This window comes from Lepisma saccharinum, chromosome 25 (genome assembly GCF_977018435.1).
Source record: "Lepisma saccharinum chromosome 25, izLepSacc3.1, whole genome shotgun sequence".
Classification (NCBI taxonomy): domain Eukaryota; kingdom Metazoa; phylum Arthropoda; class Insecta; order Zygentoma; family Lepismatidae; genus Lepisma; species Lepisma saccharinum.
Genome location: NC_139253.1, coordinates 55,641,874 through 55,666,063, shown reverse-complemented (window position 1 = coordinate 55,666,063; position 24,190 = coordinate 55,641,874). Strand labels below are relative to the sequence as shown.

The following is a 24,190-nucleotide window of genomic DNA, read 5'->3' as shown; positions in this document are numbered from 1 at the left end:
TGCAAGTTCATTATTGAATCATGTTATACTCTTACATAAAACAAAACACAATCGTATTGTGCAGGAAGGAAATCTCGATTCTCGTCAAGCCCGTGTTGTAATGTTCGGAGAAATGAAAGTGTGATCAAGCTGCAAATACCTGCATGGTAATGTTTTTCATAGCAGAGTTATTTATTGGAATCTTTTGTTTCTTTACCGTGTGCGTTAAGCACTGCTCAACTTAACATTAATATTATAGTTTTAGTATTATGCATTTGAATTTATATGTCTGAATTATCTGTTGTTTATGCTCTTTCAGCTCCCAAAGTTTCTATTTGGAACATTGTGGATCATTGCCGGCTTCGAAACAAATTGATTAATGGCAATTGGTATTGTCCTGAAACCTACTGCGTGATATCTTTTGACCATTGGGAATTCGGCAGTTTCGAAGATGACCAGGTATTATCCACGTGTTAGTCTTAAATTTTTAAATTGCGTATACCTCACACCTTACGTTTACATATTTTTTTGTGTCAGTATGGTTCAATAGCATGTGCATGAAGGATGACTCGTAAAATTTACTAGGTGTATATCTGGTCTGTGTTTGGTAGCAGTTTGATATAGGCACACAGATTTCGGCTAGAATGTACAATATAGAGAAAGTCTCCAATTTCGTTAATTTTCGGTATACTAACTAATTTTGGCCTCCTAATCACTAATCTGTTGTAAAAAACCGGGGATCACGTCTGGAAATTGTACATTTTGATGAAAAATTGTTCGTTAGCACCAAAAACCATCCACGGGTAGCCCCAGGAACCATTGATTAATTAATGTCGAAAAATACATGATTTACTGCTCGAATAAATTGAACGAAGGGAGATAACACTTCCAACACCTTACAAAAGTATACAGAAACTCAGTCCCGTAAGTACTTTCTCCTGTAAAATTGAAGAAATCTGGGTAAGAATTGACAATATAGAGAAAGTCTCAAATTTTGTTAATTTTCGGTATACTAACTAAATTTGGCCTCCCAATCACGAATCTGTTGTAAAAAACCGGGGGTCACGTCTCGAAATTGTACATTTAGATGAAACATTGTTCGTTAGCCCCAAAAAACCATCCACGGGTAGTCCCACAAACCATTGATGTTAGCTCCAAAAACCATCCACGGGTAGCCCCACAAAGCATTCACACGAGGTTAGGTTAGGTCTGTTAGGTTCCATTAGCACTCATTTCACCCGTAAATTCATCGAAAAAATAGGATTCCTACTAGAATTGAACATCATTAATCATTTTCTTGTGAAACAATAACAGGAGATTACATTTTTGTTAGTAAAACTACGCATATACACCTATATTTAAAAAAAAATTCAGTCTGCTTTTTTCCAAATTTCCAGACATGACCCCCGGTTTTGTACAACAGATTCGTTATTAGGAGGCCAAAATTAGTTAGTATACCGAAAATTAACAAAATTGGAGACTTTCTCTCTATTGTCAATTCGCTCCGTTACTTACCGAATGCAGTTTCTTTATAGTTGTGGAAGTTTGGGGAAGTGTTTTCTAACATCGTTCATTGAATTTTGCCGGTAAATCATCTATTTTTCGATATAAATGAGCGACCGATGCACGAAAGCTCTTGCATCCATTTCCTTCCAGCAGGAAGTAATCACCGTCAATGACGGCCAGTGTTTCCAAACACGTGTTTTTGTAACTGAAGAAGGTACGTTTCCACCAATGGTTTGTGGGGCTATGCGAGAATGGTGTGTGGGGCTATGCATTTTTTTACTAAACCAAATTTTAACTATTCTAACCTAAACGTGACCCAACCTAACCTAACCTTATTGGAAATGGTTTGTGGGGCTATGTGTCAATGGTTTGTGGGGCTACGTAGGTATTTTTGGGTGAAGTGGGGTGGAAACACTGCGTGCCGAGTACGGTAGTGAAACTGACTGCCATTTTGCGTGTCACCGAAGGCAAAAAGAAACGAAGAAAATTTACTCGATATGTCGCAAATAGAGCTTATTTCCGTAATATAAGCTAAATGCCACCTTCAACAATGTTTCTCAATGCAGAATACATAAGTACGGATATTGAAAATAAATGAACTAGCAAATTTCAGCCGTTTTCCGGAGATAAGAAATTTACCCATGATGAATTTTAACTATTTGCCTAACCCAACAGAACCTAACCTAGCCTTGCCGCACATGGTTCGTGGGGCAATTTATGAATGGTTTTTGGGGCTATCCATGCATGGTTCGTGGGGTTTTGGAACCCGGAAAAAATACAAAGTAGGAGTAGTTGGAAACACTGCATACCCACAGATGATAGATGACGCTAGTCAAGATTTGCCCGCCATATTTTGTGTAACACAAGCGAAAGAGGAACGAACAATAATGTGGAAAATTGAAGCTATTTTCGTGAAAAAAGCGAAATCCCACCTTAACGAATGTTTCGGAATGCATAATAGGTAAGTACAAATGTAAAAAATGACGAAATGAACGAGTGAAAGGTGTTTGCCTATATCAAACTGGTACCCTGTTTAACACTAACATGGGGTTGCCTGTAACACCACTTAAATATGCACTAATGTCTCCTTTATTTTTTAGTAGGATTCCTTCAAAATATGCAAAATTGGTCTTACACTTACTAGGCATTTGTATGACTAATAAAGTAGTAGTAATATGAATGCAATACAAGAAAATACATCATAATACAATAAAGTGTTGTGCATTTTAGCAAATTCAATTGCTCAATTCACTCCAACTGGTTTACTGTTTCCTTGTATCAAAGTCTTACTTTGCTCAGGGCACGACCAGCAATGACCAACACAATGTTATGATACAAGAAAATATAACAATATAATATAATATAGCGTATAATGTAATATAATACAATATAATAATAATTAAGTATCGCACAATAATTTTTGTCCGCGATGTTATTGTGGCTGGGACATTCAAATTTTACAGACACATAGTTTGAAGTTTGCGCTAGAGACGTCATTTGTTCGATCAGGTATAACCCTTGTGGCAGGAGCGTGAACTACTTGGCAGAGATGGCATGCATGTTATTGTCGTCAATGTGTGAAGAGCAAAGAGCTGTAGTTTGTTTTTGTGGGCGAAAGGACAAAACCCTAGTGAAATTCACAGGGAAATGTTATGCGTGCATGGGGAAGACTGTTTGGATCATAGCAACATCTCCAGGTGGTGCACATTCTTTCAAGGAGGCTGTGTGAACCTTGTTGACACATCACATTCCCGGCAACCAGTAACAGCTGCATCGGAACTAAATGTTACAGCCATTGAGCAGCAATTCTCTGCGACTGGCGAATCCATCTGAGAACCTTGTCAGAGTGGTTCAACATTTATTTTTTGTCCAGTGAAGAAATTTCTAGGTGACCAACACTTCAATTCCGATGAAGAAGTGCAATCGGATGTGCGCAGATGGCTGTATTCTCAAATGATGGAGTTCTATGAACAGGGTATATTGAAACTAGTGCCACGATGGGGAAAATCTGTTGAAAGACTTGGCACCTATATCGAAAAGTAGCTAAAAGTTTTGGTTTCATTGTGTACCTATAATTTATGTTGTCTTACGTATTAAACTTCTTAAAATAATGTTATGAATACTTAATGATCCATCCTCGTATAATAAAATGGAAAGTCGGTGTACAGTTTATAAGCATTTTTCACAAATGTCATGGCGATGTTCACTGCAAACTGGGGTACAGCAGTTTATACACCTCGTTTTAGTATTTCTATCTACCAAGCACAGTCACAGTTGTTTTGCTGCATTTAGAAGATGCAGCACAGTGGATGAGAGTTCTCTTAGATATTATTGAAAACCAAACTTTGGAGATGGTGGTAAAAAAAATACAACCTTAACCCTAACATGAGGTTACTCTTCACCCCAAGAACGCAACTCCTGATCTTGCTCTTTCTTGTTTTGGTACTCCACTGTAGAATAAAAGAAAGTTTTCATCAAGTTCTTCAATTCCATTACCTTTCTTCTTTGTTTCTGTAACTGCAAGGTATTCCACTTTTGTTTCCTTTATCTCTGTCACTAATTCACATTCTTTCCCATTTTGACCCCTTACATTCCATGGTCCAACATTCACTGAGCCATATCCTTGCCAATCCAATCCACAGTGGCTCAGTCGGTAACGCATCTGACTACCATGCTCAAGGTCCCGGGTTTGATCCCCGACCGGTTCAAATCCGGGAACTTTTCCAACATTGGAAGCGGCCCCGGTGCCCACCCAGCGTCGAATGACATGGGTACCTGGGGGGTAAGGTGGTCAGGTGCGTGATGCTGATCACATCACCCCCACTCATGATCGGATCAAGAAAGTGTGGGGCATTACCCCCACACCCCCTATACGCCTTCATGGCATGGTGCTAAGCACAGGGGAGCACGCACCTTTTTTTTTTTTTTTATATATCCTTGCCAATTGGTCATCGTGATCTGTCCAGCTTGCTCTCTTGTTCTTCTTTTAATCATTGTAGGTTCAAATGTGCAGGGGATTGGCCTACAGCATTTTAGCCCAGTGGAGGGGCTGCCTCCTTTCTGCCTCTGGCCTTGCAGTGAGCATAGCTTAGCTGTTCTGTTCTATGTTTTACGGGTAGAGTTAATGTCTCTCACTCCAACCCCCAACCTGGGATCCCAGGATTTTCTTTCGGGGTGTACTCCCTTAGCCTTTGAAGTTCCCCTTCTCCACAAGGCAGTGGTTTCCCTCTTCTCCCAAAAGGGTGGGTTGCCTCTTCCGCCATCTCTGCCATTCCGAAGGTCTCCTCTGCCACAGATGTTGTTGAGGTCTTCACCATAAACTGGCAAGATGGCCTTACAAGGTGCTACCATCCAGAGCCAGATGGACCAAGGTTTTTTTATAGAGGTATTACTCCTCTAGGTTCCTCCGCCTCCTCAGCCGTTGAGATGACCATCCATCTTCTTCCGCCTTTGGAGCCGTTGACCGTTAGGTTGCTTCTTAGTCTGGCTCTATACCCGCTAGCTTGCCCGGCATGGGAGACCCTGCCAGTAGCTATGGTACCGCCGGTATAGCCTAGGGGATCATCAGAGCATGCAAGCCCCACCACCAACTACAAGGTCCTCAACCACTAGGTGGGGCCAAAAATATAATGAAAATCATAGATACAGATGAAAAGACAAAATAGGAAAATTGAATCCTAGTGGACATCGCATACACATCCATGTTAAAAGCCAAAGTTCAACCTGGCTATACTGTGTGTTTACAACCTGGATTTCGCTACAGGATACCAGCTATGGTAACTAATGTAAGAAAGTTTGTTATTTCACAGAACATGAACTTCTAAGTGAAAATGCACAGTTGCATTTGGAAGCACGAATTAAGTACCATGAGTGAACATATTTTTCTTTTACGCCAAAACAGTAAAACACAAGGGTCACATGTGTTCATGGATGAGCATCACACCATCATTACTAGGGCTCGGAAGTGGAGGAAAAATCCATTTTTTTTCCTAGTGTCCGAAGACTAGGCCCAACATAATATATGTTCATTTTGGGTCATTGTAGGCCAGAAAAAGGTGGGTTTTATTTGTCCTTTTTTGCCTTTTTCGGCATTTTTTGGCTTATTGGTCCTTTTTAAGGTCTTAACGGCTTTTTTTTTTTGCAACTTCACCTTCTTTCAATTATGTTTTTACTGCCCATTCTCAATTCGAATCATCACCTCTTAAACATCCTTTCTGTAGCAAAGAAATAAATAAAAAAAAAAGAACCTGAAATGAGAGAAAAACATTTTTGGATGACTGAAGCAGGTATGGTACAATGTCCGTTAACCGTAACTTGTCTGGAAGATCGCGCTGTACGTGGCAAGTTTCTCTTGTTTTGAAGCTTTCAGCACGGTGTATACGATCAGACAGCAGGTGCCTGCAAAGATCTCAAGTCAGATAAGGAGGTGCCGTGCAGAGGGAAGGGGCAGGGAGGTTGACCAGATCACATTTATACGTCCTTTTTTCCGTTTTTAGGTTCTTTTTTTGATATTTTTAGGTATTTTTATATCTTCTTATAGGTAGAACGTTGTTTATCCGCACACTTGAGGCACTCTATTCTCAAACTGTGATGTTCAAAGCTAATATTATTTACGTTATTGATGTTGTTTCTAACTTATGCATGTTTGTTTATATATATATATATATATTGTTATAATCATCTTATCACGCTGTATAAAATAAAAGAAATCATAATAGTAATCATAGCAACGAGAAATAATAAATATAAAAAATGGTGATGGAAGTAGTGAGATTTTCTACGCCTGTATTGTATTTATTTTAAATATAACGATTATCGTTAATTATGCAATTTTATTTGCATTGGTAATCGTTCTGCAAGTTGAAGCGCAGCGGCGGTTATCAAGAGTGGCGACCCAGAAGCCAGGATTGTTCAAAAAGTGTGCAATCTTCTGACAGTGGTAAGAATGTCTGTTGTAACGGAACAGAATTTTTGTCATATGCTGAAGTAAGACTTACGTCACAATCTTCAGTGTGCCTTGTATAATGTAACTTCTTACGTGAATAGTCATATGTGTGAAGATCACAATGGCTGATAAGTTAAAACAAAGTAAATCTAAATCGTCGCCTAAAGAAACAAGCATTCAGGCTAATACAATGACTACTTACTTTGATGCTGGTAATCCCATAGTCGCTTCCAGTAATGCGAATACTACAGAACATGATGTTCGTTCTACAAAACCTGACATATTAGCTTGTTGTAATGAGCCTGACAATGATTTGAGGTATGTTCAGTGTACACAGTGCTCGTCATGGCATCATATATCTTGTCTCAAACTTACAGTCACTCACTGGACAATTTATTCGGCCACACTAGAAAATTATTATTGTAAAGGTTGCACCCCCCTTCCAAATGGGTGCCAAAGAAATTATTTTACTGTATTACAGCTTCATACTTTGTTATTGTTTGTGTGGCAAGAAGAAAATAATTATTGAAAGGATTACGCTTTTGAAGCTTGGGATATAAATTTGAGTGTGGAAGCTCTTTTGATTTTTGCTAAAACTCCGTGCCTATAACAACTACTGCTGCAATCTTCTGGTAATAAATCCCAGTGGAAGATGAAACGTTATTCTTTATTTAAAGAAAGTTAAAGACATTTTAAGTACAAAAACTTTGTATTCAATCGGTAAGTTTTTAAAATGTGTTCAGTGATTCGTGCTCCACTTCCTTGTTTTACAAGCACCCATAAACACTGCCTGGGTGCATGCTTACTTCTATATCAGTAATTCCTTGATGGGAGGAGGAATTTCTCGGTAACGATTGTAAAGTACAATTATTGGCCGAAAAACATTGATGCTATATTTAGAAAACAAACGTATATTAATTTTGTTAAATGTTTAAATTATTATCTGTATGTAAATATTTTGTCCTTTTCCATGCCCGTGCAGTGTGAGGGAGAATTCACACTGAAGAGACAAGATGCATGCCACAAGCAACACTGGTTTCTTTGCTCAGTTTGCATGATGGTAACGATATAATTGCATTAATCAGTTTATTAGTCACTCAAAAAAACATAAGAGACAGTTACATGTAAATTGCATTGTAAAATTTGTGCAAGTTATTGAAACTTGGGAGAGGCATGTTGTGCATGAGAAAACTGAGAAATAAATAAAGCGAATACCTAAACACAGAGAAATGGTTCTCAACCTTCGTAAAACCATATCACGGTATTTTTTTTAAGTCAATGCCCTTACCCGAAGAATTTTTCTTGTAAACCTTAACAGTATTTAAGATTTTATGACACCATTAAGCCTTGTTTCCATGATTATGAAAAACTAAATATGCTGACCAAGGCAGTAATTTATTTTATTAAAAACATAAACTAAACGTAACGTTTCAACCTTCTAACAAGTCTGAAGAAGACCTTGCTAGAAGGTTGAAACGTTACGTTTAGTTTATGTTTTTAATAAAATAAATTACTGCCTTGGTCAGCATATTTAGTTTTTCAAGATTTTATGCATGAATTAACATGTACCTATGAAATTAAATATTGATAAATAAGTTCTAGCGTAATCAAAAGAGTAATAATAGTTTGATTATGTGTATAGGATTGTTGACAAATATAAAAATATGGAAGACAAAGTGGTAACGTCGTCTCCTTGTAATTAAGTGATTCGATAACCGGTGGACACACCGGGCAGATCCAGTTCTGATTAGTCTATTTGTGTATATGATATAAGGGCATGGTATCGGGTCGCGGCACGGCGTTTGAGAAACAATGCACTAGATTACTTTACCATGTTGACTAATATATTTTGGACTAAGTGCCTCCGTATGCAGGCTTTTTCAAATATGAAGACAAATTACTGCCGATAACTGCATCAAAAAACTTGATAAAGCGAAAAGAACGTTTAAATCTTAAAAATTGTTAAAACATTGTGCATATCGATACACAAATATCAACAAATTAGAGGTTCAAATATGATCCCGACTGGGCTCTCTTCCAGAGTCTAAATACAGCTCGTTGCAATGAAGCATTCACTGCACATACGCGAAAAACAAACTGAAGCGACATGCTGCACGGTATTGAGAAAACGGCACAGTCCGAGAGACACGTAAGCGACACGTGCATCTTGCCATGTCTCTTCAGTTTGAAAGGTTGCATTGATTACTGAGTGTTGGCTTCCAAGTGGCACATGTCGCATGTCGTGTGTCGCTTCGATGTGAATTCTCCCTAAGTCATTGTGCTTTGGGCTCTGACTGCGAAACTGCATGGGTTCAGGTCTGCCTGAGTTGAGTCTCTTGAGTTCTTGCCCAGTGTATAGCACTGGTGGCAACTCACCATCGTGAGGAAATTTGGGACCTATGAGAGTAGCTAACCTGGTCTCGGAAATCTCCTATAACGGCTGAGTGTTTGACCAACGTGCTGACCCCATGTCAATCCATTACCAGTTGAAATACCTCAACACCTTAGGTAGGATTGTGGGAGGGAGACTGGCAGTCGGGAGGTAGGCCAAGCCCTTGCAAGAGTTGTAGAGCCACGTGTTATGTAAATATTTACTTATCATATTTTTCATGCTGGTATTTTATCATCCCTCTTATCTTTGGTGGACGCTAGAAACCTTCCTCCACATAAGTCGGTATAAATGGACATTTTTTTAAAAAAAATATCCAGTTTTTTTTATTTCCATCACATTTTCCTTTTCTTCATATATTGTATATACAGTTCTTCGCCAAATTTTCGCAGTAACTTTCTTCTCTTTTTTTCTTCTTCTCTTTATTATTTTGCAATTTTTTCTCTCCTTATTTCTTACTTATATTACCTCACCCTCTGTTGGTCTTTTTGTTTTACTTCTATTATTTCTTTCTTTTTTTTTCCTATGTATCTTTCGTAGGTATAGTTTCTTTCCTTGTTTAAATTCTTCTACACTTTAGCAACCCGTAATCATAAACCTAAATTCCAGAAACAATTTACTGGTTTTGACCGTTCTTAGAAAATTTTCTAAATGTACTCATGCCCTTGACATCAAAGGAAATTTGCTTTGCTTAAAATCGACATGGACACCAGCACCCAGATGTGCACAGAATTAACTCGTATGTGCATCTAATAATGCTTGAGATTTAATGTTTTTTTGAAGCACACTTTTTGCAGATATGCTAATTTTGAGTAATCAAAATCTTAATGTGGTGAGCTACTTACTGATTTCTCCATACGAGGAAACGAAACTGATCCTTATTGCCACAAATTTTGTGCGTGTTGTAGGAGAGTTTGGCTCAAGTTGTTTGTATTTTTTTTTTTAAATTGTAGTTTGTATTTTTTTTTTTTAAATTGTACATGGCTTTTGTTCCATGCTGGACAAATCCCAACGATGAGGATGACTCATCGAAATAAGTATCTGATATCCTAAGGTACTGGAGTGTAGATTTTTTTCTTGAGAAAGCTAGATGTTAGATTCATACAGAAATTTTGTGTCTAGGATCGTATATATTTATATGGGACCAGTCCTAGCGAACCTCTCCACATGTAACGTAGATAGGGAATATTAATGTATTCATAGTTCAAATTAAAGTAATCATGAATGACCTATTTAAGTGGGAATTCCTTTCCAGTTGCTAATTTTTGTAACCTGCAAGCAAACTACTTCACAAAGACACACTCATTCATACCTACGTATAAATGTATTCCATATAATATCACCATGTATAAATAAATAAATATACCCCATGTTATTTCTCTCGCACATGTATTCAATCCACTGCAATCTTAATTCAATATAAAGAATCATTCTCAACGAAACTTATTTTACTTAAGAAATGTCTTGATGTAAAAGATAAAAAGAAATCCCTCAATAAAAGGAACACCCCAATGGGCCTGGATCCAGCAACATAACTTTTTACCTCGGCTTTGACGGAAGAATGCACAACGTAATGTCCCTGAACCGTGAATGCGGTATATATATGTGGATAATAATAATAAGAAGAAGGCAGCGTTCTCAGTCTATTATTATGAGGACGAACAAGTACGTGGTTCTCACCCCATATTTTCCTCTGTAACTTACATCTCTGATTTGCAGATAATCTTTGATACGTTATTTCCATGGAATATTTTGCTCCTTGTTGCAATTGATCAGCATTTTGCATATAAACGAATCTCTGATGTCCGAACTCGCAGCCAATATAGTGTAACCCTCTGTGGTATTTGTGTTGCGCTCATGGATGTTTGCAGGACAGGCAAGCACTTCTTTATATCGGGGGGGGGGGGGGGGGAACGAGGCATGTGTTCCCCCTGAATTTTGTTGCCAGCTCAAAAAACTCTCTCAGTTTGACGTTGACACGTCCTTGCAGCACCCTCATAATGAACACAAAGTACTGTGACTGAAATGAAATTATATGTGTGCAACATATAATTTTATGTTTACATTTATTTTTTCAAGGGGAGGCATGCTGGCTGGCTCCCTTCTGAACTTACATGTGTATGCTGTTCATTTGTGTTTGTGATTGCATCAGTTTCACTTTATCACCATTCATCCTAATCATCGCAATTAGCCAAAAGTGAAGTAAAATAAAATTCATTTAATCCATCAACAAATTATCTAATGCAAACTTCCTCTTCTGGTGCTGTGGCCACCGTGCTAGACAAAGAAGGAATTATGTGTTCCCGTCAAACCTGTCGGACGTGCCTTCTGTATCAGGTAGCAAGATCGAGGTACCCCCGCAGTTCGCTACACACACAACCAATATATAGACTGAGGCTGGCATGTGTTTACTCTTATAAATTAGAAGAGTGAAAATTCATTACGTGAGTTCGAACCCTGGTGGTCATTTTTTTGCCCATGGTGAACAGCGACATGTTAAGAAACTAGACTTCATTATTTTGACTTAATTTGGCAATTATGATTGATTCATTGCAAAAGGTGCCAACTTGCTATTCAATAGCCAAACTTTAAATGTCAAAACGTAGTGTCAAATAGAAACCTATATTTATCCATTTTTGGGGAAATATACACAGAAAACCACAAATTTATCAATTTATTTTAAAAATTATTTTATTTTCAAAGGGAAATCCTTTTGGCAATGTGATTTTTTGGCTGCAAAATGTCTTGAAAATCTGTCTACACATCACACTGCCCTGTCTGAGATTTTAAGGCACTTGCTGTTACAAAGCTAGAGCCTTGAATACGGATCTAAGCTGATATTTTTTACAGTTGTTCCATCCGAACCACTGTTCACCACCATGGGGTTTACATACATTTAGCTATTAAATATATTGTTTGCCAAAAATATCTCATGAAGTAAACTTGTTTTGCTGTCTCTTAATATTGAAATAAATAAGAAAAATCTCATCAGAGAATACAAACCACCTGAATGTGAATGCCACAATTATTTCATTTTTAGATTGAGTTATCAAATTCTCAAACAAGGAGAAATTTTTACTTGTTCTTTAAACAAACTTGAAATAAATGACATTTTGGTCGATAATTTTTCTGAAAAGTAATTTCTTTTCTTTATAGTAATAACACCTTCAACCAGACATACAAGAATGTCTTTACAACTTTCCCAGGGAAATTCCTCCTCCCATCCAGAAATACTGACATAGGAACGAGCGTGCACCCAGGCTGTGTTTTGTGTGTGTGTGTGTGTGTGTGTGTGTGAAACAAGGAAGTGGCGCATGGAATGACGGAACACATTTCAAAAATTTACTTATACTACTACATACATTTATTTTTTCGTCTTCAAAACAGGTCCCATCAGATGCAACACACATATGCCAACGCTTAACCCAGTTTTCAAAACACTTTTCAAACGCAGAAGATGGTATTGCCCTGAATTCCTTCTGCGAATTTCCTTTAATGGATTCAGTTGATTCAAAACACCTTCCCCTAAGTGGTAACTTGAGACTCGTGAAGAGAAAAAAATTCACACTGAGCCATATCTGGAGAATATGGGGCTTGGGCGAGGACATGTGTTGAATTTTTGGCCAAAAACATGCGAACAAGAGTCTACGTGTGTGACAACGCATTATTGTGGTGCAAAATCCAAGAATTGTTTTTCCATAACTCTGGTCTTTTCCGGTGAACATTCTCACACAGACGCCTCATAATGGTCATATAAAACTCTTTATTCACAGTTTGTCCCGCTGGAAGGAATTCTGAGTGCACAACACCATGATAATCAAAGAAAACTAAGTTTCAAGACTATATAATACTGCCAATTAGCAACACTACTCAATACAGAGTAATAGACAGCATCTATATTATGGAGTACAAAATCTGCTGCTTTGGAGGATTATTTTCAGTGTCCATCCCCAAACACATCATGTGTCAAGGGACTGAACAAATGATTTATTAGACATCACAGACTATCCTGAGGACAGCGACAGATTCAGTCTCCATGGTTAAAAGTGAAAATGAACCTGAAACTTGAAATAATTTGTAACAGAATTTGCTTGCTTTATTATTATTATTTGAAGCTGTCTTTACATTTAAACCCATATCAATCTACATTTGATTACTCACATGTTACAAGAATCATGCTTTATTCTTTCAGGTCCAAGATAGAACTTGGGGATGTAACTCCTCACAACATTAAGCAGCTGAAGCGCTTGAATCAAGTTGTTTTCCCTGTGTCATACAATGACAAGTTTTATAAGGATGTTTTAGAGGCTGGTGAGCTAGCAAAATTAGGTATGAATTCCTATGTTTATACAGTTCATTTAATTTGTGCATTCATGAAAGTTCATAATATATTCATTATATAACATTGTAAATGTACTATATAACATTGTAAACAGTACGTTCCTTCTCTGAACATTAGTGGCAATGGTACTACATCAGCATGCACTGTTAAGTGGACATTATCCATTATCTAGGGCTTTTAACTGTACTTGTTCTAACACTATGTTTTGGGAGAGCAACTCTTTCTTATCTTTGGTGAACAAATTTATCTTTGCCAGTGGTTGGGATTGAACCTGTGACAGACGACAGACCTGTAGTTTTACTACAGATTTGCTCACTTACCTTCTGTTCACAATAAATAGTAACATCATATTAACTGTGTAAAGTTGCACCATTCATTTTTAATTACCCTGTATAACCAGAATTTTGCAGTAGTGTTACTGAGAGTTGAACATAGTTGCCTCACTGATGTTTTCCAATGTACTCTCCTTGTCTATCAATACAGTTCTGTCAACATGTTGCCAGTGAGTCAAGGCCCTTAGGAAGAATTCTTTTGGTTGCTGTCTCAACCAGTTTTTACAATGATGCTGTCTTGCTATACTATGAGGCTTATGCCATTAACACAGGATTTTGCTTCCTGTGCTATGGGATGTCTGCCATTGAAACGGTGGTGTCAAGTGGAACGAGCATGCAAAATTATGCCTTCGCAGGCATTTTACCAGGGACTCCATTACAATATTCTGCTTTTATATTGAATATGCCGTGTAGGGTGTTTAGTTCGACCCACATATTTATCTTTGCAGCTACATTTCAAGACTTGTCTGTGTGAGTGATTGTTGCTACCTAAATGTTTGTTGTTCACACTATTTCAAGAATTTTTCATTTCCATAAAATTGTCTCTGTTTATTTTATTTTCTGCTTTTTACTATCTAAATGTAATTAGGGCTGAGCTGTCAATATTCATGGTTATATTTGAACCTTCTAGTAATGTAAAATTATTGGGAATGTTTATAAATGTAAAGTATTACATTGTAGTTATGCAACTATCGGACATCAAAATATAACACGGATTCCTCTGTGAAATGAGGAGAATATTAAGATAATTTCCATTTGATGTCTAGCAGCTGGCTGGGACCACAGCTATCCCAGAGCCTGCAACTCCCTTGAGAACAGCTGGGATAGCAGTTGTCCCAGTAACACGCAACATCATTCAGTATGACATACGTGAATATCAAAACAAATCACCTAGTGCTACTATTCTTTGTAGGTAGTTTTATAAAAAAGTTTTTTTCAGTGAAAAAGTATGTGCTGGGAATTTGTTGTTACGTCAGCTGTATGGATGTTAATGCTCAAAATATGCAATAAATCACAACACACCTTTCATGTCATCTGTCCCTTATCTGCCAATATTATGAAGAAAAAAGCGAGAAAAATCAATTTTTATAAAAATATTAAATTGGGAATTTTGGAATTCAAGCCTGTTCTGTCAGGCCCATAATACACACACTTATTGGATTGATTGATTTGGTTTATTTTACTTTGCTTTTCTGACATTATTCGCAAATTACGAAGATGGGCATGAATGATGATATGAAATTGATGATGGGACAGTCACAAGAACACCCATACCCAGGCCGGGATTCAAAACCTGGGACCCCTGACACTTATTGGAACAGGGCCACATGACGTTGAAGGTGGGTCTTTCGTAGTGATTCCCTTCAAATCTCAAGTGATTAGCATCAACTGATATTCAGCAACAATGCTTCTCAGAAGGAGAAAGGTTTTTTTTTATTTATTTACTGTTGCTTAAACACCAAATATTTAGTAGATTGTAGATACATTTTCTTACTATGTACATTAATTTTCACAAAAATTCTTTTTTTTTTTTTTCAAGAAATTGATTTTTTCAATCTTTCTCTTTTCAAAATATTGGGACAGAGGTCCACATAGCATTGAAAGATAGTCTTTTGAGGTGATTCCCTGCAAATCTCAAGGAATTAGCATCTTATTATACCAATGCAAGAACCCAATTTCCCCTGAAAATTTTTGTAACAATGCTTTCCATAGGTGCATTATTAATTCTTAATATTTTCCCCCTAAAAGTCACCAAAATTTCAAAATTTTTATTCTTCTTTTGTTGACTTTCATTATTATGAAATATTACGTCGTTCGGAAAGTAAGTTCCACTGATGAATACCCTGGCGCTGCAAGCGGGGCAGTGTGAATGCGCATGCGCCTTGTGTAGCCACAACCTTGATGAAGTGCAGACGTCAGTCTGAGGCAGGTTGGTCAGGATAGTAGTGCGTAGTGCGTTGTTGTTATGTTTCAGACAATCCAAACTCCCGCCACGTGTGAGGTGCGGTCCGTGATCCGTTTTCTGGATGCACGTAATGTTCCAGCTACGGATATCCACCGTCAGATTTGTGAGGTGTATGGAGAAGGAATAATGAGTGCTTCAATAGTAAGAAGATGGGTGAGACGGTTTCAAGGTGGACGGGTTAGTGTTCATGATGAAGAACGAAGTGGTCGACCGTCTGTTGTGAATCCCAATTTGGTTCGTTTAGTGGAAGAGCAGATTAGGGAGAACAGACGATTCACTTTGTCTGAGCTGTCATTAGAGTTTCCACAAATCTCCAGAACTGTGCTGTATGAAATTGTAACAGTAAATTTGAAATTTCGCAAATTGTGTAACCGTTGGGTCCCTCACCAGCTCTCCGAAAATGCCAAAAAGAAAACAATGGGAAGTGCATTAGAGTTTTTGAAACGGTATAGTGAGGAGGGGGAAGAGTTGTTGGATCGGATTGTGACTGGAGACTAGACATGGGCTTTGCATGAAACCCCAGAACAGAAACGAAGCACCTTGGAGTGGAGGCACTCCGCGTCACCGCGGAAAACGGAACCAAAACCAAAGCTTACGAACAAAAAAATCATGTGCATTGTGCACTGTGTTTTGGGATAGGCATGGAGTATTGCTTGTGGAATTTATGGAGCGTGGACACCACATCAATGCCGAAACCTATTGTGTGACACTTCAAAACCTGCGTCGTGCAATACAAAACAAACGACGTGGCATGCTCAGTCGGGGTGTCATTCTCCTCCACGACAATGCTCGTCCGCATGTGGCAAATGCAACTCAGAAACTCCTGACGACCTTCCATGGGAAAAACTACCACACCCCCTTACAGTCCTGATTTTGCCCCATCTGATTTTCATTTGTTCCTCCACCTTAAGGCATTCCTTGCTGGAAAACATTATGGTACTGACGAAGAACTGAAACTTGCAGTTTCTCAATGGTTCTCCATTCAGGCGGAAACGTTCTATGATAGGGGTATAACGAACTTGGTATCTCGCTGTGATGCGTGCTTGAATTCTTATAACGATTATGTGTGAATGTTGTACCATGTATATATTCTCACCCCTATAAAGATCATGATATTACTATTTATATTTTTCATTTTATTGCATGATGGAACTTACTTTCCGAACGACGTAATAAAATGTTTAAATTTCACAACCACTTAATCCTGTCTTTCCGAAAATATTTATACCGTATTTACTCACTTTTTTCCCAAAATTTTTGTCCCCAAAAACTGTGGTGTATATCAGTGTTCCGCAACCTTTTTTTACGCACGGCACACCCCAGATGGGCATAGACTCAACACGGCACACCAAAATGTCTGTCTCCTCAAAATCATATGAATCTTAGTATAATTATGAAATATTATGTCGTTATGTAATCAATTATTATTGTTATCATTATTATTATTTTTATTATAAAACATGAATAGACTTATGCATTTATTAAAAATTTATTAACTTTAATACACTGTAGAAAATACACATTTCTAATATGAATTTTAAAGTAAATAACTCTACTCATACCTTCAATGTGATACTTGAGCCTACTTAGCTGCACACAGACAGCTGATTCGTGGCGGAATCGTTGACAAAGCAAGCCTCATTTCTTCATCGATGGATTTGAGTCTCTTTGATGTTTTAATTGCAGTCAACGTCGAGAAGCCAAGTTCACACAAATAAGTAATTGAAAATGGTAATAACACATTAACTGCCATCTTGGAGATAGCCGGGTATTCACTGCTTATTGACAACCAAAATGTATCCAAAGGCACTTCGAAAATTTTTAATTTCAATGTTCTGTCTGCTTTCAAATCTGCCAGTTCCTCTTGTAAGCGTAAATTTTTCGGAAGATATTTCGTATCCATACTGAATAGATCACAGCTGTGATAGAACTGAACTGAAATACTGTAATTGTTGTCTGACAATGTGTGGGTCCTTCGGCGAAGGAAAAGAGCAATAAAGTTTAAGAAGCGCCGACAAACAGGCACAAAACAGCCAGCCGTACACAAAGGATGCAGTGTTACAAACAAAGAACTCCCTTGAATAGCTCTATTGTAAATATGATTGGTGCGGGCGGCTAAAAGTCTTACGCAGCTTTCTTTGTGGTGAACACAAAGCTTGCTGCCTGTAACCCATAAAACCGGCCCAATATTACAGGCAAGAATACATGTAAGACGAGCAAACTATAACAATATTGAGTAAATAAATTACATTTAATTTCTATGAAATATAACAGTTATCAGCAAGAATAAACAAGCACCTTCTTACTTAAAATCGACAATTAATTTCTTACAATATTACAATAGTAGGTAAAAGTTCGCGTCACACCTTTCACCTTGTGACGGCACACTAGTGTGCCGTGGCACACCGGTTGCGGAACACTGGTGTATATTATGCAAAACTCAATATGCTGACGAAGGTAGAAATTTATTTTATTATAAAACATAAACTAAACGTAACATTTCAACCTTCTAGCAAAATCTATGTACCAAGTACAAATGTAACAAGGTACAAGAAAAGGACGATATATATACACAAAAATACTCCCCTCCAGACTATTAGAAAGTTGTTCTGGAACATTCTAGCAGGTGGCATTCCCTTGTCAACTTTACTTTCACAACTTTCTAATAGTCTGGAGGGGAATATTTTTGTGTATATATATTGTCCTTTTCTTGTACCTTGTACATGGTACGTAGTCTGAAGAAGACCTTGCTAGAAGGTTGAAACGTTATGTTTAGTTTGTTTTATAATAAAATAAATTTCTGCTTTGGTCAGCATATTGAGTTGTTCATATCATGGAAACAAGGCTTAATGATGATATGCACTGAATAATTTGGACAGCCAACATGAAACCGTGCAGGGGCATTCCATGATTTCGTGACACTTGCATTGATTTTTCATGTTTACGGAACCCTATCATGTTATACCGTGCGTTCATTTCGATCTTCAGCCGAGAGATCGGAAGAAGCATGGCGGTTGGCGCTTATGGAGATGCCGACATTTGTGGCCTGTTATGCCCGCTTCTTTTTATGGGCATATGCAGACATTTATATATATATTGCAAAACGAGCACTAACCTGTATTATAAGAGTTGTTCAAAGAGATGTCCACCTACATTCACACATTCCTGGCATCGTTTGATGAAATTTTGATACACCCGCAAAAGTTCTTCCGTAATTCTTCCAAGTTCTGTCCTTATATTGTCTTTTAGTTTGTCGATGCTATGAGGGTTATTTCGGTAGACTCTATTTTTTAAGATTCCCCTCACACACGGTAAGATCTGGCGAACGTCAAGGCCATAAACCTCTAGAAATTATTCTGTCATCAAACACATCCGTTATAGCGTCCAAAGAATCAGCGGCCGTATGGGCTGTGGCCGAATCTTGTTGAAAATACCCATATTGTCTCTCATTATCTGATAACAACTGAAAAAACAGCGTGAGTATTTGTGTACGGTACCTCTCTGAATTTATTGTGTCTTCAAAAAATATAGGCCCTATTATTCTTTTTGCACTTACAGCACACCACACACCAATTTTTGCATCATGTAACGGAACTTCGTGTATTATTCGGTGATTTTTCAGTGCTCCAGTATCTATTGTTCTGTGAACAAACATGACCACGCAAGTGAAACCATGCCTCATCTGAAAAAAAATATTAACTGTGGATCAACAATACCATCTACAATATTCTGCAAAACCCAATTACAGAAATTTACTCTACTTACGTTGTCAGGGGGCCGTAATTCTTGCACTATAGAAACTGTATGGTTTTAATTTTAGTAGCTAAGTGGCTGCATGTGCTGATGATTTTAACATGCCCATCTCCTGTGAAACACGGCGTATAGGTTTGTTTGGAGAACGTTCTAATGCTGCACCACTTCCATCGAGTTTTGCTTCGGTTAGGATCTGTCGTTTTTGCGTAGGTGTTTTAGAATTTAACGATCCAGTTTCTCGTAATTTAAGGACAAGATGTCTAACCGTATCTTCATGTGGAGGTGAAATGCCTGGGAATTTCTAAAGCGTATTTATTTGTGTATATAAGGGCAGAACTTGGATGAATTACAGAAGAACTTTTGCATGTTATGACACAGGTTAGTGCTCGTTTTGCAATATTTATATAAATGTCTGCATATGTCCATAAAAATAAGCTGGCATTACAGGCCGCGAATGTCGGCATATCCGTCAGTGCCGCCCGCCATTCTTCTCCCGATCTCTCGGCTGAAGATCGAAATGAACGCACGGAATATCATTGTAAAGCTTAAATCATGCAGTTTCTAAATATGGCAACAGTATTCCATTCAAGATAGTGACACCGATTGAAATAAACTCATCACAAAATGAAGGAACATTCTGATTGTTATGGATGAAGAAAAAGATAAGTAAAAAGAAAAATATAATTAAAATGTATTACTGGCCAAATAATATTATATATGGAGTGGGTAAATGCCTCAATGGAAGAAATTTTGTGCTGCTAACTGCTAGTTTGAGGATCCTAAATGTGCCTCGGATAAATGTTAACGTTAGTCACGGGAAAAGTATATAAAATATAGAAGTTTTTTTTTTAGAAAAAAGTATAGAAGAATGAGCAAAACCACATATAAAAGTTTAATGATTTTTCACTTTGTAATGCACTGTTCTGCGACACCAAGAAAAGCGGTATCATTCTGGTGGAATTCGAACGTGCACCTCCCGTCGCACGGGATGTGTGTCAGTGCTATTTGTTGCGCAAGAAATAATAGAAAGTAACTTCCTGAGCACTACAAATCCAAAACGTAATTTTGATATTGCTTTCTACTATTACAGAAAAAATAAGGTGATTAAAGAGTGAAAGCATTGGGATGCTAAACATAGTGGAGGGAGAGGGGGTAGGTGGCATTGATTGGTAACTTATTGTTTACACAAGAAGATATTCTCTTGATCCACATGGCAACAGACAGATGACTCATTGAATAGGTACGATGTCATTCACTCTTGATCAGCATAGCAACAGCTTGACAACCTACAACTATGAAAGCCATTTCTTGAAACTGAATTGTACTGTGCATTATATATGAGATATAATTGTTTGTCACTTTTCCACATCAAAAACCAGGGTGCGCATTATACACGCGTAAATACGGTATATCTGTGCAACAATTAGTTCTATGTTTTTTTGAAGGGAGGGGTTGTTGAGTGCCAAATTAAAAAGCTTGTGCTTCAAAACATCCTGTCTGAAAAGGTTAGTCAGTGTCAGAAGCAGCCATCCACCAGAGGTTAATCACAAAATCTGCTTTTACCATAAAATTTTGACACAGAAACATTTCATAATTTCCAGAATGTTTGGATTCGTAAAAAGTACCAGCTGATATTTGAAATTAAATTCAAATTATTCCAAATTCAAACTATACCTGTACCAATCAGATCAACTTTAATTTTGGGATAGAGTAAAGTGGACATATAAAATTAGCGGCGATGTAGGTGGGAAGAAGAACAGTATTTGTATTTATATCAAGGAACGTGTTTCCTCTAAAATAAAAATACAAGTTTAAATTTTAGTATTGACTGCAGTGTATTTGTACCTGTGTCTAAAGCAGAAAGCATACATGTAATTACGTATAATTGACACAATGTTCTACACATTTTCAGTACAAGGGAATCAAGTAGTGAATGAAAGTTGTAAGTGATTTTATTCACATGCTATTTGCTTATCAGCTAATGAGTTATTCCTCCCAGTCCTTATTTGTCTTATCACATTATTCTGACCAGGATGAATATACAATATGATATGAGAATTATGAAAGCATTCGTCAAATGAGAGTAGTAGTTACAACAGAAGTACTACTTTTAATGTATTTTGAAGAAGTTGACACGAATTTTATTCTTATTTTGGGAAATGAAAGATGTAACAAATTAATATACTGAAAAAGAAATACTCCCTTATCTGCAAAACTGTTTTTACGATGCTCTATTAATTTTGGTGGCCACTACCTCTTTCTTCCACATTCCTGTTTGGAATAATTGGCAAGGAGTGGTATCAATGGTGACAGAACATCGTAAGAAATCATTTAGTGGATAAATTAATACTTGTTTTCAGTGTAGTAACAAATTTTTATGTTATATTTATAAAACAAAATTTCAGAAATAAAGTGTCACCTTTTTATTTTATTTGTGACCATACATTATCTGAATCAAATATTTATCATTTCAGCATATTACAATGATATTGTTGTTGGTGCCGTATGCTGCCGAGTAGATACATCTGAAAATTCTAGGCGTTTGTACATAATGACTTTAGGATGTCTGTACCCATATCGTAGGCTAGGAATTGGTACTAAGATGGTACAACATGTTTTGAATTATGTACAGAAGGATGGGAATTTTGATAGCATTTTCTTGTAAGTAGTTGGTATTTGTCTATAATTAATTATTAACAGGAATTGTAATTTGTAGTATGATTTAATTTGCTGAGGACATATTTCATTGTGTATAAGTTGTAACACATGTAGACATGATTGATTTATACATGCTCGGAATGGACCAGTATAACAGTTTTGCCAATGTGAATAACATACATATTTAAGAAATTCAATATAAAAAAAATTCTGTGATGATTTTTTTAGGTTTTGCCACAGAAAAGAAACTGTGTATGTAGACATCTGGAATATATCTGAATATTCATAACAAAATGGCATACTTTTGCAAACGTTACAGACTTGTTAGATATCATCGGCTGAATACTATGTTGTCCTGGTTCGATTTGCCCTGACTTTGCAGGACAGCTGATTTAAGTTTGAAGTGGAATTTGAGTACACTACAAGATTTGCCCAAACATTATATTAATGTTTGTAATTCACATTAATTGACATGATAACATCAAGTCATTTCTGGTGAAAAGTGAAGATAAAACTAAACAAAGCCAGCGATACATCTGATTGTAAAATTATTTGCATTTTACCCAGTATAATGATATGCGTGTATTGGTCAAAGCTAACAGAGTAACAATTGATCTGTGTCATCTCAGGTTTATATCACACTTATACTAGTTACTATACAAAGTTCGTGGATAATTAGTCACTATACTGACAGTATATGGAATTGGAAAACTACATTGTTACCATTTACCATCCTGATTGTGTAATATCTTGTTCTGATTAATTTGCAGGGGACTGTAATGTTATCACAAATATCAATAATAAAATTGTCATATTATGGAAGTGTACAAACACTTTTCTTTCCACAGGCATGTACAGGTAAACAATGAAGGTGCCATTGACTTTTATAAGAAGTTTGGGTTTGAAGTTGTTGAAACAAAGGAACATTACTACAAGAGAATTGAACCAGCGGATGCCCATGTCCTGCAGAAAACTCTTCGTCCTAAGGCAACTAATGGCCTTATCAAGGAAGAGGAGAAGCAAGATAATGAGAAGTGAGAACTTTTGTGTCCAGTGAAGTGATAGAATGCAACACTTGTATGATAAAGACAGTTAAAGAAGTGGATGTTATGAAGACACTCGGATAAAAAAAAAACAAAAAATGGAATGTTTACTTTAAATATACTGTACTCATCCATTATCATTTAAGGATTTTAGTGTTGCGAAAAAGTGTATGATTTTGTAGGATCCATATTTGATACTCCGCAAAATCTAAATTATCTTCTTTTGCTGAATCAGCATACCTCAAAATTTCAACTGTTTCTTAAACGTAAATAAATTGTTTTTAACACATGTATTAAGTTTGTATCATGCTTCATCATAGTGATGATAATTTAGTATTAATTATATAAAGGGAAAAATCATTGTATTTTATTTAGAATGCTAATCAGCACATCACTGTGATAACTAGAGTGCAGATCAATATGCACTAAAAAGTGGAAAATATGCATGCATCTATGCACTAAAAACAAGTAAAATATGCAAATTATGCACTAAAGGAAAAATATAGGCACAATTATTTTTTAAAGTACTACACACACATAGTGACCATTGAAGGTAAAGACGAAGTAACAACAGCTTCCATGTCAAGTAAGGTAGCAAAATCTTGTATTAAATTGAATTTTCTATTTCCAGTTGTTAAACACAATATAACAAAATTCGTTAAGTAGTTTTGAATTTATGTAAATTGCAGTGCACTACAACATATCTCTCTAAATTGGTTAGAGTGAAATTTTTCCGTTTATCAGTTGTATGAACTAAAGGTGTGTGCTCCACACTACATCTTGTTACTGGACAATATTTCAATGCAGCTATGTCCTCTGGCGTGAGATCTTGTAATAGTTCTGTTGATTCACCTTGTAGCACAGGAGTACAGACTGTTTAAAAGCAAAAATCTCCGTTGCCTTATCTAGGGCAAGGAAGAAGGCTGGGGGAGGGGATGCACGTGTTCTCTGTGTCATTGCCAGGTATGCGCGAGGGAGGGGGGACCGTCTGCCCTGCAGCGCATAAACAGAGGTTTTCGAACACCTGTGCTTGAAAATTTTACTCTCAAAAACACTCTACCGACGAAACATTAACCAACTAAACAAATATATTTTTAAAAAATTATCAATTTAATGATTTTTTTCACGTAATATGCATTTATATGTGCTTACGCAGTAAATATGCATTTATATGCACTTTAAAACACCCCTACTTTGGTTCGGAATGCTCTGAAAGAACTTTAGAACCCGGTTGCATATTAATTAGAGGACCGGAATAAAATATGCAAATATGCAAA

General features: G+C 37.0%; 1 protein-coding gene across 1 annotated transcript; it reads left to right on the top strand.

Annotated features, from left to right (window-relative positions):
* Positions 1–52: 52 nt before the first annotated feature.
* On the top strand, positions 53–23,263 carry san (Probable N-acetyltransferase san). The gene is made up of 5 exons (XM_083111123.1): positions 53–146; positions 299–438; positions 13,012–13,148; positions 21,687–21,873; positions 22,719–23,263. Exons 2-5 carry the CDS (start codon positions 431–433, stop codon positions 22,906–22,908), a joined length of 522 nt encoding a protein of 173 aa, XP_082967249.1. The 5' UTR covers positions 53–146; positions 299–430; the 3' UTR covers positions 22,909–23,263.
* The last annotated feature ends 927 nt before the right edge of the window (positions 23,264–24,190 follow it).